The following is a 19,618-nucleotide window of genomic DNA, read 5'->3' as shown; positions in this document are numbered from 1 at the left end:
TTGAAGCAAGACACTAGAAAGGGATGGTTTGCAGGTTACACAGAGTTAAGAATAAACATGAAGGGGTGACAGGGACACCCAGAGCAGGGCAGTAAGTGTAAAGTATAGAAAGTGATGGGCTGAGCAGTGAATGGGCCTCACTGTAATATACAACGCTGGGGTAGGTCTGCTGATGATCAGGTCTAAAATGCTACTGCAGTTTGTCTGACAGAAAATGTAAGTCATCAAGTTAGAATAAGTGGGGTTTCATTGATGCGGTAAAGACTCTCCAACTCATCTATCAAGTTGCATAGAGGATAAAGAGGGTGATAAATGACAGTGACATGAAGTTTAGTTGGAATAGATACATTAACTGCATGGTACTCAAAAGAAGAAACTGAAAAACGAGAGAATGAGAGTGCAATGAAATGCCACTATCTAGACAGAAGCAAACCTGCCACCACACCTGCCAGTCTGTCGCTGAGAATGAGAAAAGTTAAAAGCAGAGGATAGGGCCACTGGAGTTGCTGAATACTTGGGGGTGAACCAGGTCCCTGTCAAAGCCAGGAATTGTGGATTGGTAATTCCAGAGCCCACTTAACACCCCAGTCTGAGATTGTGATGACTGTGTGGGATAGATTAGATTAGTGGTATTTTGGTTCCTGTGATGTTTATGGGATCCTCTAGATCTGTGGGTTTTATGTACACTATATTTCCAAAGGTATTCACACACCCATCCAAATCATTATTTTCAGGTGTTCCAATCACTTCCATGGCCACAGGTGTATAAAACCAAGCACATAGGCATGCAGACTGCGTCTACAAACATTTATGAAAGAATGGGTAGCTGTCAGGAGCTCAGTGGATTCCAGTCTGGTTCCATGATAGGATGCCACCTGTGCAACAAGTCCATGCTCCAGACTTGTTAACAGACCTCCAAACTTCATGTGGCCTTCAGATTAGCTCAAGAACAGTGCATAGAGAGCTTAATGGAATGGGTTTCAATGGCCAAGCTGCTGCATCCAAGCCTTACATCATCAAGTGCAATGCAAAGTGTTGAATGCAGTGGTGTAAAGCGCCGCCGCTGGACTCTAGAGCAGCGGAGACGTGTTCTCTGGAGTGACTAATCACGCTTCTCCGTCTGGAGATCAGATGGACCTTGTCAGTCCACCTTGTAGATGTAGACACTCCGCCAATAGAGTCGACAGTGAGGTGACGCAGTGCTTAAAAACTCGAGCAGCACTGCTGTGTGTGTGTGCTAAAGAACAGGGTAAAAGGGGGCTGACAAAGTATGCAGAGAAACAGCTGGACTACAGTCTGTAACTGTAGAGCTACAAAGTGCACCTGTATAGGTGCACTTTGTAGCTGATAAAATGGGACAATGGGCATAGAAACAAGGAGGTAGTCATAATGTTATGCCTGATCAGTGTAGTTGTTCCATTTCAGCTTTAGATAAAATACAACTGCTACTGGTAGTTGGGTAGGTAAATTGTTCTGTTAAAGAGAAAGTTCTGCTGTAGACATTTTTGGTTTTAACCAGTGGGAGTGGATCATTGTAGTTGTTTTCACTCAAGTCCACTGCCCCAACCTCCCTGTTCCATCTCATGAAGAACTTGATAATTACCTAATGAGCAGGAACAAATATGTTGGGGCAGAGGACAATTAAAACTGTGCAGGGCAGTGGGTCCCCAAGACTGAAATTGAAGACCACTGTACTATGGTACACAGAAAGAAATGTGGCTTCTCTCCAACAGCAACATATTACTTGACTGGAAATACATATAAAATATCACACTCAAAAATACATGCTTTTATACTTTTTATTTCAACAATGCTTTGAGCTGATATTAACTTCTGCTTACAGAACATAGGTCAGTTGCTCTTGCTCCAGTGTTTAGCCTAGCATAGGCCTTACAATTACTGAAGATTAATTTTCACCTGAATCATGAATTAGTAGCCACAAATAATGTGACCTTGGAAATATTACTTCCTTTGTTTTGTGCTCGCCTTTTAGTATGTCACACTGAGATTCAGGTAGTTCCAACTGTTTGTTGTACTTGGAGTTCTTTTTCTACCATTATTCTGAACTAGTATATCAAGTTTTGACTTTATTTGACCTTTGTCAGTTACTGCAAAAGAATAATTTATTTTCTGCTTTGCAGGTCACAGACAACATCAGTCAGAATACTATATTGGAATATGTCATGATCAATAGCATATTTGAGGCCATTTTACAGGTATGTTTGTGTTTGCGTCACACTCATTACCGATAATTGTTGGTGTTCACTTGACTTACAACGGTCTTACATTTAGGCTGCAGTCACTAATTACTAAACCCTAGTAAATTATCCAACCCTTAGTGGCACAATCAAATGTCAAAAATAACGTAGATGCTTTTTAGCTAACTCTGTTTTAGATTAGCAAATTGATTAAATAGTGTTGACTGACAAAATGAGCGAAATTTTAGAATTGTCTAGTCGTGTCAATAGAGGTTTTTATTGTGATGCCTCAATATGAATTTTATACGTTAGAACAAAATGTCATTCTTCAAGCCCCATGGGGGCAACACACAACAGCAGAATTGTACACAGGACTATGTGAAGTGCAGGTACACAACCATGTGAAACAAGTGTGGAATATACAATAAATACACAGGACAAGCATATAGAACAATGAATGCACATAACAAATTCTGAGAACAGTAAATAAATATGACATACACATGACACTAACTAGACATAACAGTAAAACAATATACATGAATGGGTATGATATGCACTGAGCAGCCACTTCATTAAGTACACCTTTTTGTATCTAAACTCCATCCTTTTTATCAGGTGATAAAATTAAAAATTGTGCAAATGTTTCAAATACTTAATAATAGTAAGGAAATAAAAAAATCATAATACCAGCAAAATGGCAAAAAATGAAATAACTCACTAAATAACAGATCAAAGATGGACAAAATAAAAACTGATAAAAAAAAAAAAAATAAATAAAAGAATAGAATATGTAAAACAATAACTTGGTGGTAGCCAAAAAGTAAAAGTTAAAAAATAAAATGAATAATAATTATAAAACAAAAACTAAAATATACTGCATATACTGTGTTAAAATATGTTAAAAGTTAACTAAAATCCAAACAAACAATTGCAGGCTGAGATGGTTAGAAACAAAAAGTTCAAAATGTTCATGTGACACCAATGAATGAAGCTTTAGAATGTCCTGCAGTGATTTCCCGCTCGCTGGTACACTGTAGCTGAAAGCAGTTTATACCAGTTAAGTAAAAGCTCTTGGCTTTTCTAAATTTTTGCCACACTTTACATGAAAGCTTGTTAACATTGTGTTTGAAAGTGCATTTCTCATCTAGCCTTATGACAAGGTATTTATATTCATTAACACTTTTAATGTCTGTTCTCTAAAGTTGTTAAAATCAATATTAGAGGCTCTGGAAACCAGTGTAAATGTAGTTTTCTCAACATTTACTTTTTGCCTTTGCAAAACATCATCTTTTGTTTGTTTAGCTATCCACAGTAACAGAAATTTTGACCAGTATTGCCCAAACTCTTGTATGCCACTGTGTAATAGTAGCTTTTGCCTGGGCCAGAGGCTTGCTAGCATTAGACAAGTCATACCAAAAGTTATCACTATGCAAAGGCAAACTGGCCAGAGGTTTACCATTTTATTAAAGAAAGCCAGCTAAATTACTGTTTAGTTAATGCAGGGAATTAGGGCATTAGTAAATGTACCCAGTAACTAAGTAGATGACTGGCATAAGCAATTTCAAAAACTACAGCTTGGTGAACAGTTGACTCCTTTAAGAAAGTACAAAGCCAGACCATTGACCAAATTAATTATTTAGCCTAGAAAGAAATAGAACACTTGCAGTATAAAGGATTAAGTCAAGTAGCATTAGAACATATCTAAAATTCAACACAATCCAGGCTGGTTTAGTTACACTCAGCATCCTATTCTGGTGTCTATGCTTCCGGTTAAATCAATGCCCCATTATCATAGAACCATGTTAGACAGTGAGACCAGTGTTAGTTTTATGCCATGTGAAAAAGTACTCCAAAGCTGATAAGAATCAGGAAGAATTAGTACTGAACTAGAGTGTCCTTCTTGAGGGGGAGGCTTTCAAAGGGCACTGCAGTGTAATAGCCTGTAAAAATCTGTCATGGATATACAGTATACCCAGGTGTCTGTTTATACTTGTTACATCACATTAGTCAATGTGACCTGCTTCACAACAAGTTAAAACATGACAAACATGCTGTTATACCCAAATAATATAACTGTTAATTGTCCTGAGGGAGCTGATACCCTATCCCATCCCCTAATTATGTGAATCTGAGATCTCCAGGAGAAGACTTTTTCTTCATTGTATGTCTGAGAACAGCCACTTAATAGTTTTATGTTAGGTTTGTTTTAATCCTTCAGCACTTTTGAACATTTAGGGAGATATTCCTCGAAGAAATAGATCTAAAAATGACCAACACTATGGGCCTCATTCACCAATATCTTCCCAAGTGTTTTCTCAATTTTTTCTTGAGAAGGATCCTAAGGAAAAATTGCATTTAGGTTCTGTTCTTACCCAAGATATAATCCCAATAAGTGGATTTTAAGAAGAAATTCCTTAAGAACATTTGGTGAATAAGACCCTATGTTCTTGATCAGTTGAGCTACCTGTAGCTGATTGAATTAAGATTTGGAGATTATAAATTTTCTCTTGTTTTCTGTGCATTATTAATTTGTACTGTGTTTGGTGTTTAGCATCTCCTTTTTATAACTTCCCATAACAAAAATACAATTTAAAATGTTCCTTTTGAGTGTGTAGATACATAGGTTAAATTTGCCACTAACTGCGAACCCATGACACAACACTCCCACGACAACAAAAAATAAGATTTTTCTTAAGGGACAACTTTACACAGTACCATACCTACACCCTAGTCTTACAAATGTGTGTTTTTCTGCATCGGCTAGTAGACTACATTTTGATGATCTGTTTCATAACCCTAATGTTGCAAAGAATCCTCATCTCATTAGTTCAGCTGACATGGGATAACTGTTCAATTCTCTCTCTCTCTCTCTGTCTGTCTGTCTGTCTGTCTGTCTGTCTATCTGTTGAAGATTCTGTCTGATGTGTCCAGTAGAGGGCAACATGGGTATGATGCTGTGGTCCTTTTAGCTCTCTTAGTGAACTACAGGAAATATGAGGTAACAATTTGTGAAATCATAGAAATGTGATTTTGAATGTATAAGCTTTTTGATAAAAATGGATCAGGGTGTATTTAAGCAAATCTGATTGTTCTCTTTGTGTCAATGTTTATCTTTCTTTGTCAACTTTTAGTCTGTGAACCCTTACATTGTGAAGTTGTCTATAGTGGACGACGAGTCAACTTTAGATGTATGTATTATAATGGAAATCCTCTTTGAGCAATTAAAAAAGTAAAAAAAGTAAATCTTTTCAATGTAGAAATGTAATGCTCTCCCATTTTATTTCTAGGGTATGGGTATGGTTGTCCATCAGGCTCTTACAGAATACAATAGGTAAGGAGAATGGTTTCCTCTTTCGCTTCCACATATTTTTTTTTTGCTTTCTGCCATTACTCTTATTTCTTTCCTGCCTTAGACAGTACAAAGACAAAGAGGAGGAGGACCATGGAGGTTTTTTTTCCACACTGACCAACATGGTAAGAGTTGCATTCCAACATATTTGACACTTTCTATAGACGAAGTCCTGTGAATAGAGTAGCCATTCTTTATTAGGCAAATGATGTTTTTTTTTATTATTATTAATATTAATCTTGTTTGTAGGTAGGCAGTATGTTCATTGCTGATGCAGAGGAGAAGCTGTCAGTGCAGTAAGTTGCCGAATCCTTAGAAGTTTGCATGGGCCAGTTAACCATTGAGTTTTTGTTTTAAAAAATTTATTTAATAATTTTGTGTGGGTTTTTTTAAGGACCAATGAGGCAATCCTTCTTGCTCTGTATGAAGCAGTTCATCTCAACCGAAACTTTATTACTGTTCTTGCACAAGTAAGTAACACATCTGTCAATGTTATGATGTTAGATTGTGTATTAATCAAATAAGGTTTTATTCGCATGGCGCCACTTTTATTTTTAGTCAACAAATCCTTTCCTATGTAAAGTAAAGTGAGAATGGTGATAGAATTGAGACATTTTTACCATGTAATAGTTTTGACTTTTTGTGCTTGTGAAACAGAGTCATCCAGAAATTGACATGGCAGCCACCCCTGTATCCACTCTCCCAGCCACACCTACTACACCACTAGGCACTACCCCTCCTTCTCTGGACAGTAAGTAGTTATTCAGTAATTAAAATCTGAAAATGAAGACAAGGCTTTTAACTGGTATGAGAAAAATGCGAAAAACAGACATGGTGTTTTGCTAGGAATAATATCACAACCAAAAAAAACTGTTCCAGAACAGAAATACTTATTCGAAGTCTGTTCCTGGTTAATAACATTTTTTCGTTCCATGTAGCTTGCTAGCTTATGAGTCCCTAATGTTTTTGGATCAATGTCTTTATTTAGGGTATCATTTTACCATGTTTTTTTTAATACAGTGCCCTCCATAATTATTGGCACCCCTGGTTAAGATGTGTCAAAAGCCTTAAAATAAATTCAGTTTTTATTGTGGAAACATACTGTCACACTGAAAATTGTAGAAAAATGTAACCTTTAACTCAAGTAGAGTTTTAGGGGGAAAATAAAATTGACTAAGAAATAATTTTTCTTCATAAAATCACCTGTTCCACAATTATTGGCACCCCTAACAATTCTTAGGAAATAAATGTAATTAAAGAATTTCTGTCACTTCTACAGTAGTTTACGAAGTTAATCAAAGTATGTAGGAACATTTAATTAGCAATTCACAACTTCCTGTTTCCCTGGGGTATAATTATGACGTGACACAGAGGCCATTTCTCTTCAACATGGGAAAGACAAAGGAACATAGCATTCAAGTAAGGCAGATGTGTGTTGACCTTCACAGGTCAGGCAATGGCTACAAGAAAATAGCCACTCACCTACACCTGTCCGTATCTACTGTCAGAGGAATTATTAAGAAGTTTAAAACAACTGGAACAGTGGTAAACAAGTCTGGACGAGGACGCAAGTTTATTTTGCCACCACGCACAGTGAGGAGGATGATAAGAGAAATAAAAAGTTCTCCAAAGCTCACTGTTACGGAACTGCAACAAATGGTAGCATCTTGGGGTCACGAAGTCTCCAAAACAACCATCAGACGCTATCTACACGCCAACAAGCTGTTTGGGAGGCATGCACGGAAAAAACCTTTTCTCACTCACAATCATAAACGTAAACGTTTGGAGTTTGCTAAACAGTACTGGGACTTCAACTGGGACCATGTGCTTTGGTCAGATGAAACAAAGATAGAGCTTTTTGGCAACAAATGCTGTAAATGGGTCTGGCGTAACACAAGAGCTGAGTATGCAGAAAAGCACCTCATGCCCACTGTGAAATACGGGGGAGGATCAGTGATGCTGTGGGCCTGCTTTTCTTCCAAAGGCCCAGGGAACCTTGTTAGGGTGCATGGCATCATGAATGCTTTGAAATACCAGGACACATTGATATTTGATGTTAAACAATTATTTCTTAATGTGGGATTTTTTTCCTACTGAATAAATGCACTTGAGATAAAGGTTGGATTTTGCTCTTTTTTCCATCGTGGTCCTATATTATTTAAAAAAACCCTCAATTTATTAGAAGCTAAAGAACACATCTTAACCAGGGGTGCCAATAATTATGGAGGGCACTGTATATATCTAAACGGCATCCAAAAAAACTTTGTTTGTCACCCATCTATAGCTGTAAACCTAAGCTTTGATTAAGACCCAGTGTGACAGCTGCTCAGTTCTTCTAAGAAATAGTAGCAAAGAAAATGTCACCAAAGTTCTGCCATTATTTACAATGGCACTACCAAACCAAGAAAAGCAAGCTGGCTGAACAAAAATTTAAAATGACCAAAAGACTAATGAATGTCACTCTGGCTTTCCAACACTGGGGAGCTAGGGTAGCTATATGGCAAGCGTGAGGCTACTTTCACACACAATGTGGAAAATTCACTTTTGTGCTTTCAAATTACTTACTATGAGATGTGGAGCAGACCTTTTTTTTTTTTTTTTTTCATTTATTTGCACCGAGCTTGTTCGCTCAGTGGATTCGGGTCGTCAGAAGTTTAAATGTGTTTTTTGAGATGTTCTACAGACAAATCTGAGCACAGCCAATAGGACAGCAGTAAGTATACCTTGTAGTTTCCTTCAGTGTTGATTAAACTGCTAATTCTCAGGCTTTTCCAGATGAGAAAATGATCTGTGTGAGAGGTAGATGCCAGGCTGATGGGCGCTCTGAGTGGGTCTATAGATGAGATCCTCAGCGGATGGAAATGGGCAAGGACTAGCCTCTCTAGTGTCTTTCCTCAGGTGTGACATCAGTGCCACCCACCTACAGCTGCTGAGGTCCTTCACGTGCTGTGTCTTTGGCACTGGTACCACTGGTTTTCCACAGTCGTGGTAACCTTCCGAGATTCAAGCTCATGACGAGCATGTGTTCAACTATTCCACACAGCTGATCTGCGCAGGACTTAAGAAGCCTGGCACTGATGCTGTCTTGATCATCACTTTTATCTTCCTGAGCTCCTTTCTGACCTTGGCTGTAGTAAGGGACAGATCTGGAAAAGGGGATTAGCTGCTGAAGTATACAGGCAGGGGGGTTGAGCTGACAGCAGGGGAAAAAAGTGTGGGGTGGCTGTGCGGTGAGAGTTATGGAGAGAGGGAGCAGGGCAGTACACTGGGAATGCAGAAGAGGGGGTTGAGCAGTGGTAATTGTGTAGCAGAGATGAGTGATCAAATCTATTGAAAAAGTAGATCATTCACCCACTTTTGGTCCCCTACAACCTGATAGTTGGTTTTGTGTGACCAGAAAAAAGGTTTTTCCAGATCCCACTGATGTTTTCTGTAGCTGGTCTTCCTTCTGAGTTCCCTCTGCACAGCCCTCAGATCCTCCTTGTCTACTGATCTAAAGGTCCTATTCCTGTCCTTCAGGAGAGTCCTTATAGCAGGGTTGATCCAAGGTTTGTTGTTGGAGAAACATCAAACAGTCTTGTAAGACTGTTGTCCTCTCCATAAGGATCACACAGTTCCTCTCACACTGTTGTGTCAAAGCCTCTTCAGTCTCCTCAGACCATTTCTTCACTGTGTGGGTGAGTGTACAAGTGGTTTGTACACAGACAGAAGATGAACCAGGATGTGACCTGGCCTTCCAAGGGGAGGGAGGGCTGATAAGTTACACTATATTTCCAAAAGTATTCAGTCGTGTTGGTGTAAAAGTATAGGAGGCAATGGATAGGGCAAGATGTAGGCAGATGATCCGCTGTGGCGACCCCTAAAGGGAGCAGCCGAAAGAAGAAGAAGATTCAGTCGTCTGCCATAGCATGCATATAGAATTGAGTGACATCCCATTCTTAATCCATAGGGTTTAATATGATGTCGTCTCACCTTTTGCAGCTATAACAGCTTCAACTCTTCTGGGAAGGCTTTCCACAAGGTTTAGAAGTGTGTTTATGGGAAGCAACCATTCTTCCAAAAGCACATTTGTGAGGTCAGGCACTGATGTTGGATGAGAAGGCCTGGCTCCACTCTAATTCTTCCCAAAGGTGTTGGCCAGTTAAGTTCTTCCACACCAAACTTGCTCATGCATGTCTTTCTGCACCTTGCTTTGTGCACTGTCATGCAGTCACATTTGAACAGGAAGGAGCCATCCCCAAACTGTTTCCACAATGTTGGTAACAAGAAATTGTCAAATCTCTTAGTTTGCTGAAGCATTAAGAGTTCTTTTCACTGGAACTAAAGGGCCGAGCACAACCATAATCCACCCCCCCCCACCCCCCCCCCCCCCAACTTTACACTTGACAATGCAGTCAGACAAGTACCGAAACCCATTCCATGAAGATCTCTACACACTGTTCTTGAGCTAATCTGAAGGCCACATTAACTTTGGAGGTATGTAGCAATTGACTCTCCAGAAGTCTGTGTACTATGTGCCTCAGTATCAGCTGGCGCCACTCTTACATTTTACATGGCCCAACACTTTGTGGTAGCGTAGAGAAAGGAGAAACATGGTTACAGTCCCCAGAGATCAGAACGAGGGCCTTTGAGTGCTGTTTCTTGAGCTTGCTCACAGCTGCGTGCAGTTTAGTGTCCATAGTACAAAATCTTTGGCAAACAATCAAAAAGTACAAATACTTAAAATAAATAAATGAATAAAGGAGAAAAGTACAGAAAGTAAAAACAAGCCAACAAAAACGTTCAAAGTGAGATAGACCTACTGCAGCTGGCTCCCACCCGCACTGTGTCCGCTTGGATTCATTTGGTTAAATAAGATCAAATTTCTGTTTTGAAATGTCTATTTGTGTTAGTTCTTAAATTAAACAAGCTAACTTGAATGTTCAGAATAAGTGAATTGCTAAAAAGCTGTCAGATGTTTACAGATGTCCACATATAATTTAGAATGTTATCATCTAAGAAATAGCTTTAAGCATTCACACAGATAGTTTCTAAATTTGAATGTACATTTTTTTTCCATTGTATTTCTCATTGGAAGCCTACTTTTTCCTTCCACTTGGTTTATACTTAATTTTTTGATATTGAAATATGCTAAACAAAACAAAAGATGCAATAAAGAAGCTAAAGTGTAAACATTGTTTTTAGGTGATTTTTTTTTTCCAGGGAAAAGCCAGTACATGGTAGTGCTGTCCAATTTGACATTGGAATTTTGTAAAAAATAAATGGCCCATTCAAAATATTTAAGTCTATCTGTACTACAGCTCAGTTGCTATTGCCATCAACAAAATCTTTTAAAATGTGTTTTACATACTTTGGGAATATTTGCAATCATCCAACAGGTTTTAAACAGCTCCGTCAATGAATGAGAGAACATGTCTATTTTATGTACTAAATACTATGGGCAAAATATGTTATTACTGAACAATTTGCTTCAAAGGGCAGACTTTTCAGACTTGCACTTTGTAGCTTAGTAGGCTAATAATTACCTATGCTGAGAGTCACTGGTTTAAATTGACTTTTGGGGTCACTTTATAATATAATAGTTTATACTGAGTGGTGGATGTATAAGACATAACATTGACTTAAAATAAAAATAATGTATTTAAAATTATATATATTAAAGTAATTCTCACAATATTATTAGACTTCAGAGTCCCTCGGAGCCCAGACCTGTCTAGCAGATACAGAGGAAGGTCAATGTCAAGCTGCTTTCACACTTAACACAGTTTTCTCACACACTTTTACTGATCGTGGCATGCAATGTCACTTGGTGGGTGCAAAAGCTAGCTGGCATGATTCTCTGTGAAGTAAGGAAGAGAACCTTTATGTTTAGCTGTCGCTGAACCAATTTAGACTGAACTGCAACTCTGGAAACACGGAACTACAGACAGCCATGTTTTTGAAACAATTACAATACACATCACACACATCAGCTCCTGTACAATACACTGGGTAGCTGAAGACACAGCTGGCTATCTACTGGTTAGCTTGCAACTTTATTTCAGCACCTACCTCTTCTCAGACTTAAATGCTAGTCATTATAAAATTAGAATACCCACATGGGCCTTCACCTGCTTTTCTGAAGTTGGTTAGCAAAGTGTTGTACAGGCCCTTGTGCTCAGAGCCTGATAATACAGAAGTGAAATGAGAGCCTATTGTTATTTTCTAGTAAAGGAATGAAAGTCAGAAGGTTTTAGGTTAAGAACGCTGGGAGACTCTCACGAACATGTCTGTCCGCTACATCCTCTAGATCGGAAGTCTAAAATAAGTTCTTAACCATCAGTGAGTTAGGTCTCCAAAGTATGCAATGTATAGCAATTATGTTGAGTCTTACTTTTTTTTTATCCCCTGCCACAGTGCTGAACAATCCTGAGCTGCCATTAGACCCCAACCTGCAGACGAGTAACCTGCTCATCACATTCCTCAAGTACTCCTCAATTGTCATGCAAGACACCAAAGGCAATTCATTGTTTTTCTGCATAAGCCTTTGCCTGCTTTCTCATTTGTTGAACATTTGTCAGTTGTCCTCTGTTTATAGACATACCTCCTCTCACACCGGTTAAACTTACTTACCTTTCCTCTTCAGATGAACACAGACTTAACAGTGCTCGACTGTGCCTCATCATTCTTACCTGTATAGCTGAGGTAATTTCTTTTTTGGACTTTTGTTAAGCCTTTCGAGTTCAATTGATTCCTCTCTGTATTGTAAATTGGATTTTGTTTAACCTATGACCTTTGTGTTCATTGAGCAGGACCAGTATGCTGATGCCTTTCTTCATGATGACAACATGAACTTCAGAGTAAATTTGCACAGAATGGTGAGAAAGCACCGTGTCATGTAATCCATTAGTGCAAACAATAGCCTGGTTAACTAGTACATACAACTTCAAATGTGAGAAGTGTAAGGAATTTAGCGTCACATCCTCAGTGTGATGTATATTGAAGAATTTTTGGACCACTCTTTCTTAATCAGAACAGTGATCAGGAGGCCAGACTTGCATCGGTAGCATTGATCTTGTACCTTTGTTTTTTTTTCTTGTTTTTTTTTTTTTGTAGGTTATTCCTCCTGACTATTGCTGACACAAAAGTGACCTTTTCCAGTTTAATTTCAGGAGAGGTTTCGGAGGATTTGAAGTATAACAATCCAAAAGGGAGCAGTAAGAGGGAGACTGGAGTGTCCAAAACTGGAGTGCAAAAAATGTGTAGAAACTAGGCCTCTATAACAACTATACAAAATGTGTTATGCCACCAAATCTGTCACCATAAAGCTTTAATATTTAAGAGGAAATAGAGCTCCACTCTTGCTTCAAATCTGAGTACATCCACAGGTGTTTGTCTACCCTTCCACTGTGAGAGGACAACTCAGTTCTATGGGTCTGAATGGATGTGTAGCGGTTAACAAGCCGTTGCCGATACATTTACGTATCAAAGAAAGAAAATTTCACCCTAGAGCTCAGACCCCAATGTCATTGAATATGTTTCGGATTGCTTGGATTGTGAGAAGCAGAAGTTGCAACATCTGAGGCTAAGAATCTGCTTTGAGTCTGCTAAGATTCAAAGCAAATCTCCTAAACAGAATGGAAGCTATAATAAATAGAAAAAATTGTATTTTTTTCAGTATTTTTCAGCATTTTTTGCCTGAACCTGAAAAATGAGCAGCATGTACTTAATCTGTTGTGCCTAGAAACTAAATATTTACAGATACTGTCTGACTTTCGCAGTGTATTGTACCTTTGCCACGGCTTGAATTATTTTTCGATAGTCCATCTTTTCATGTAAACATGCTGAAATTTACATGCTTATGTGTGTTCATGTGTTATGTGTATGAGCAAAAATATATGCAATTCTCAGTGACCAGTTACCTGTGTGTGTGTGTGTGTGTGTGTTTACCAGCCAATGCGACATAGAAAGAAAGCTGCAGCCAAGAACATCCCCTCACGGCCCCTGGTGTGTGCTGTCTTGGGTAAGGTTGTTTAAATATGCTTAAAACAGTTATGAAATACAGGAAACAAATAAAACATATACTTGTATACTTGATTCCTGTTTGTGGTTTTATTTAAATCATTTTAACTTATTTATAGTCACTTCTAATTTTGTTAAGATTTGTTTATGTATGTATACAGGAGTTATTAAGCTTGTTTTAAGCTTGAGGTTTAAAGTTTGTTCCATATTCAAAATTGTACTTTGCAGCAATGTACCATAACTTTTGGCTGGATTTCTATATTTGTTATGATATGCAAATCCCTTTGCTGTGATTGACTCTACTACTTAAATGCAAGTAATTTTATTTCCTTTTATTTTTTTTACTTCTTTGTTTTTTTGCTTCATAGATTTGATGGTTGAGTTCATAGTCACTCACATGATGAAGGAATTTCCTATGGATCTCTACATGTAAGACTGCATCTTGCATTAGCTAACACCCCCCCCACCACCCTGCTTTTAAGTCATATAAACACAGGCACATAAATACAGGTATTCATTAGCTTTGTTCACCACCTGTCCACTGGAAAATATTCTAATTAAGTTGTTTGGAAAGTCATTGTGTTCTTTGTTGGTAATTATCTGCAGTGTGAGACATTATTCAAAGTAAGAAATTTTGTTTTCTCACAGAGCAATTAGTGACCTTGAATAATGCTGGAGTTATTTCAGACAGTTTGTAGGTTTTACTCCGACAAAGCAGACAAAGCAGGAGCACTGGCTTTATAGAAAAGTCGAAAGATCGTAAGAAAAAGTTCTGTCATCTCATGTGTATATGAGCTGAAAATGCAGGTCTCTAAACGGGAGTGATGGACGTGAGTATGATGAATGTATATCACAGTAGTTGTAATTAATAATAAAAATGATAACTCGCACACAAACACGAATAGTAGTTAAAATAACTGAGTTGTTTACAAGTGTAAGGCACATATGAAAAGAGATCTGCTTTTGCACCTAAGAGTAAATATTTATCATGCATTTAATTATGGTAGTAGTAATAATCAATCTGGGACAGCATGAGCTCAACTGAACAGTGAAGCTGTCAGTCCACTTAAGAGTTGGGGAAAATGTTGAACCCTAAACAAGCTCTGACTTTTTGTCATGGTTTTTTGTTTTTTGTTTTTTTTAGGAGGTGTGTACAAATAATTCACAAGCTGATTTGCTATCAAAAGAAGTGCAGGGTTAGGCTACACTATACTTGGAGAGAACTCTGGTCAGGTATGACATACACATCACTGTCTTTATATTTCTGTAATGTGTCTGTATGTTAGACTTCCTTGTCACCTGTAACTAAAAGTGTAGGGCAGCACATAGAATCTCTCTGCATTCATTTTCTTTTGACTGACCCATCTTGTTTTACCATCTCACATTGCTATGCACTTTCTTAGCTACTTCTTCTACATCTTTTTAGCTACATAGCCAAAATCTCTCTGCATGTTTCTTTTCAACATTATTTAGGCTTGTGCTTGTTGGTAATTGAGATTGGTATTTTTTTTTTTTTTTGTTAACAGTAGATTTTTTTTCATGTAATGATATAGGTGTTTTATCATCAATTTTCATATAACTAAAACACCTGTTATCAGTTTTTATAATATGAAAAGAATTTTGTTTTTTCAGTTAAAATTCAAAACAATTTTCATTGTTTTTTGTTTAAATATAGTAAGCTGTGATGTGATTGATTCATTGAATTAGGGTTAAGGTATTAGAGTTAACGTTTGTTGTTTGGGTTTTTTAATTTATTTTTTATACTCTTGACTTCTGCTGGCAAGCGTTTGTTTCTTGAAGAAAAACAGGAGTGGAAACTCGAGGAAAAAGAAGTTTAATGAACGCACTTGTTCCCACCAAGCGAGTCTGCTTAGATAAGACATTCATCACTCTTATATTCTCTCCACTAAACCAGTTTTCTTTGTCTCAGTGACCCCCCCCTCCGCACCTTAATGGCCAGCTCCATCCATCCATCCATCCATCCATCCATCCATCCATCCATTATCTTCCGCTTCTCCGGGGTTCGGGTCACGGGGCAGCATCCTAAGCAATGAGGCCCAGACCTCCCTTTCCCCAGCCACTTCCACTAGCTCCTTTGTAATTAAAATGGGTGTTGAGGACCACCCAGGAATTTACAGTCTCCCCCATTGTTAGATTTGGAGGTACAGATATCCAGATGTCGAGATAGGCTAACCATTGGGGGTCATTACATGACAAAGGACCTCTCTCCACAGCTCCCACACATCACCCAAGAAAAGACCTACAAAATGCAAATGAGATTAACCCAAATGGCAAGTGAAAACAGATGTTTAAGTTAATAAAAGCAATTAAAGTAAAATAATAGTTAACAATACTGATCTATTAAGTTGAACCTAGCAACAGTTTTTATGACTTGAAAGAAAACTTTTTACAGCTCTCCTAGACCAACAGCAATTAACCGGACAGTGGTTACACTTCAGTTCTGCAGAATGTTACACAGTTCCACACCACTCATATCACCAAACACACTAACTGCAGTTTAGCCAATATAAACTCTTAACTTTAGCTCAGCAGCTCCTATTCTTCTTCTTCCTCTTCTTCTTCTTTCGGCTGCTCCCTTTAGGGGTCGCCGCAGCGGATCATCTGCCTCCATCTTGCCCTATCCACTGCCTCCTCTACTTTTACACCAACCATCTCAATGTCCATCTTCACTACATCCATAAACCTTCTCTGAGGTCTACCTCTTCTCCTTCTCCTTCCATCTCCAACATTCTTTGACCAATATATCCACTATTCCTCCTCAACACATGTCCAAACCACCTCAACCTGGCCTCTCTGGCTTTATCTCCAAACTGCTCCACCTTCACTGTCCCTCTGATCTGCTCATTTCTAATCTTGTCCATCCTTGTCACTCCCAACGAAAATCTCAGCATCTTCATTTCCGCCACCTCCAGCTCAGCCTCCTGTCTTTTAGACAGAGCCACAGTCTCCAAACCATACATCATAGCAGGACGCACTACTGTCTTGTAAACTTTCCCTTTCACTCTTGCTGCTATCCTTCTGTCACACATCAGCCCTGACACCCGTCTCCACCCACTCCATCCTGCCTGCACCCTCTTCTTCACCTCTTTTCTACACTGTCCATTGCTCTGGATGGTTGATCATCCACCTTTACGACCTCTACTCCTTGCATCTTCACCTTTCCACCTGCCTCCCTCTCATTCTCACACATGTATTCCGTCTTGTCTCTACTGACCTTCATTCCTCTCCAGTGCAAACCTCCACCTCTCCAGATTCTCTTCCACCTGCTCTCTACTCTCACCACAGATTACAATGTCATCTGCAAACATCATGGTCCATGGAGCCTCCTGCCTGACCTCATCTATCAACCTTTCCATCACCATTGCAAACAAGAAGGGGCTCAAAGCTGATCCCTGATGTAACCCTACCTTCACCTTGAAACCATTTGTCACTTCACCTTCACACCTCACCACTGTCTCACTATCCTCATTCATGTCCTGCACCACCCTAACATACTTTTCAGCTACACCTGACTTCCTCATACAGAACCACAGTTCCTCTCTTGGCACCCTATCATATGCCTTCTCTATATCCACAAAGACACAATGTAGCTCCTTCTGACCTTCTCTGTACTTCTCTAACAAAACACTCAACGCAAAAATGCATCTGTGGTACTCTTTCTGGGCATTAAACCAAACTGCTGCTCACTGATCTGAACCTCTCGCCTTAGCCTTGCTTCAACAACTCTTTCCCATACCTTCATGGTGTGGCTCATCAACTTTATACCTCTGTAGTTACTGCAGCTCTGCACATCACCCTTGTTCTTAAAAATGGGGACCAGTACACTGCTTCTCCACTCATCAGGCATCCTCTCACTCTCCAGGATTTTGTTAAACAACCTGATTAAAAAGTCCACTGCCTTCTCTCCTAAAGATCTCCATACCTCCACAGGTATGTCATCTGGACCAACTGCCTTTCCATTCTTCATCCTTTTTAAAGCTGCCCTCACTTCCACCTTACTAATTCTCTGCACTTCCTGATCCACTATCTCTCCCCCCGTCGTCGTCCTCCTCTCTCTCTCGTTTTCCTCATTCATTAGTTCTTCAAAGTACTCCTTCCATCTACTCAACACTCTCTGTTCACAACACTCTCTGTTTCCCTCCCTATCCTTTATCAGCCTAACCTGCTGTACATCCTTTCCAGCTCTATCTCTCTGTTTAGCCAAACGATACAAGTCCTTTACTCCTTCTTTACTGTCCAGCCTCTCATACAGCTCATCATAGGCCTGAGCCTTTGCCTTTGCCACCATTATTTTCACTATGTGACTAGCCTCACAGTACTCCTGCCTACTTCCTTCATCTCCTTATCCCACTTTTTCTTAGCTGCCTTCTTCTTCTGAATACTCTCCTGGATATCCTCATTCCACCACCAACTTTCCTTGTCTTCTTTCCTCTGACCAGATGAAACACCCAACACATTTTTGCCAGTTTCTCACCACCTTAGCTGTAGTTTCCCAGTCCTCAGTTAGCTCCTCAATGCCCCCAAGGGCATGTTTGCAATTTTTCCCTGAACTGTCTGCAACCATCCTCCTCCTTCAGCTTCCACCATCTAATCTTTGGCTCTGTCTTCATTCTCTTCCTCTTCTTTGTTTCTAATCTCATTCTACAGGCAACCACCCTATACTGCCTTGCTACACTTTCCCCTGGTACCTCTTTACAATCTCCAATCTCCTTTAGGTGGCATCTCCTGCTAAGGATATAATCCATCTGTGTGCACCTCCCTCCACTCTTGTATGTCACCCTGTGTTCTTCCCTCTTCTGAAAATACGTGTTCACCACAGCCATTTCCATTCTCTTTGCAAAATCTACAACCATCTGACCTTCCACATTTCTGTCTTTCACACCATACATACCCAGCACCTCTTTATCCCCTCTGTTCCCTTCACCAGCATGTCCATTGAAGTCTGCAACAATCACTAATCTCTCCTGAGATTAATCTAAGATGGACACCATCTACCACTTCATCCATCTTACTCCAAAATTCCTCTTTCTCCTCTAACTGACAACCAACCTGTGATGCCTATGAACTGACCACATTCAAAATTACACCATCAACCTCCAACTTCAGGCTCATGATCCTGTCTGACACTCTCTTTACATCCAGAACACTTTTCACAAGCTGTTCCTTTAGGATTATCCCTACTTCATTTCTCTTCCTCTCTACACCATGATAGAACAGTTTGAATCCACCTCCAATGTTCCTGGCCTTGCTTCCTTTCCATCTGGTCTCCTGGACACAGAATATCTACCTTCCTTCTCTCCATCATGTCTGCAAGCTCTCTGCTTTTACCAGTCATTGTCCCTCTGTTCAGAGTCCCTACTCTGACCTCCACACTCCTGCCTTTCCTTCTCTCTCGCTGCCTTCTTACCCGCCTTCCTCCTCTCCTCTTTGATGGTCTTCGACCTACAGTAGTCCAATTTCCACCGGCACCCTTCTGGTCAACAGCACCGGAGGTGGTCGTTGTTAACCCGGGCCTTGACCGATCCGGTATGGCAATCATATTTGTGATCCGTGTGATAGTTTTGGCACAAGTGGATGCCCTTCCTGACGCAACCCTCACCATTTATCTGGGCTTGGGACCGGCACCAGAAGTACACAAAGTACACCCCTAATGGCTGGTTTAGCTCAGCAGCTCCTATATTTCCTATAATTTACTGTTGAAGTTTTTGCATGTTTTTATAAACTTGTTCATTAGAACAGCATTGTATGCTTGGCTTACGTCAACTAGTAGGTATCAAAATTTTGGTATCAATGAACTTTATGACTATTGATGAATCCAAACCCTCTTGATACCAGGGGACTCTTTTTTGTCTGCACAAGAGAAGTTTATTCATTGCGCGCGCAGGTACCAGACACCCAGCTAGGCCGTAAGACTGACACAGTTTTATAGCTGGCCTGATTTTAAGATTAGACTTAACAGGTGTGACAAACATGACCATTGTAAAATTTCAAACCCTCTTGATTCAGGGGACTCAGTCTGTTGTCTGGACAAATTTAATTTGTTTGT

At 39.5% G+C, this 19,618-nt stretch overlaps 1 protein-coding gene across 2 annotated transcripts in view; it reads left to right on the top strand.

Annotated features, from left to right (window-relative positions):
* armh3 (armadillo like helical domain containing 3) overlaps positions 1-19,618 on the top strand; it is an 80,360-nt gene that overhangs the window by 33,526 nt on the left and 27,216 nt on the right. For both annotated transcript variants that reach the window (XM_017725687.2, XM_017725689.2), the window contains exons 7-20: positions 2,142-2,216; positions 5,113-5,199; positions 5,333-5,389; positions 5,489-5,532; positions 5,615-5,675; positions 5,800-5,846; positions 5,945-6,020; positions 6,208-6,301; positions 11,947-12,048; positions 12,176-12,234; positions 12,342-12,407; positions 13,483-13,552; positions 13,920-13,980; positions 14,696-14,784. In XM_017725687.2, the coding sequence (XP_017581176.1) occupies positions 2,142-2,216; positions 5,113-5,199; positions 5,333-5,389; positions 5,489-5,532; positions 5,615-5,675; positions 5,800-5,846; positions 5,945-6,020; positions 6,208-6,301; positions 11,947-12,048; positions 12,176-12,234; positions 12,342-12,407; positions 13,483-13,552; positions 13,920-13,980; positions 14,696-14,784 (988 nt within the window). The remainder of the gene's footprint in view (positions 1-2,141; positions 2,217-5,112; positions 5,200-5,332; positions 5,390-5,488; positions 5,533-5,614; positions 5,676-5,799; positions 5,847-5,944; positions 6,021-6,207; positions 6,302-11,946; positions 12,049-12,175; positions 12,235-12,341; positions 12,408-13,482; positions 13,553-13,919; positions 13,981-14,695; positions 14,785-19,618) is intronic.

Source organism: Pygocentrus nattereri, chromosome 15 (assembly GCF_015220715.1).
Source record: "Pygocentrus nattereri isolate fPygNat1 chromosome 15, fPygNat1.pri, whole genome shotgun sequence".
Taxonomy (NCBI): Eukaryota; Metazoa; Chordata; class Actinopteri; order Characiformes; family Serrasalmidae; genus Pygocentrus; species Pygocentrus nattereri.
Note: the sequence above shows the minus strand (reverse complement) of the source record. Positions and strands in the feature narration are given on the sequence as shown.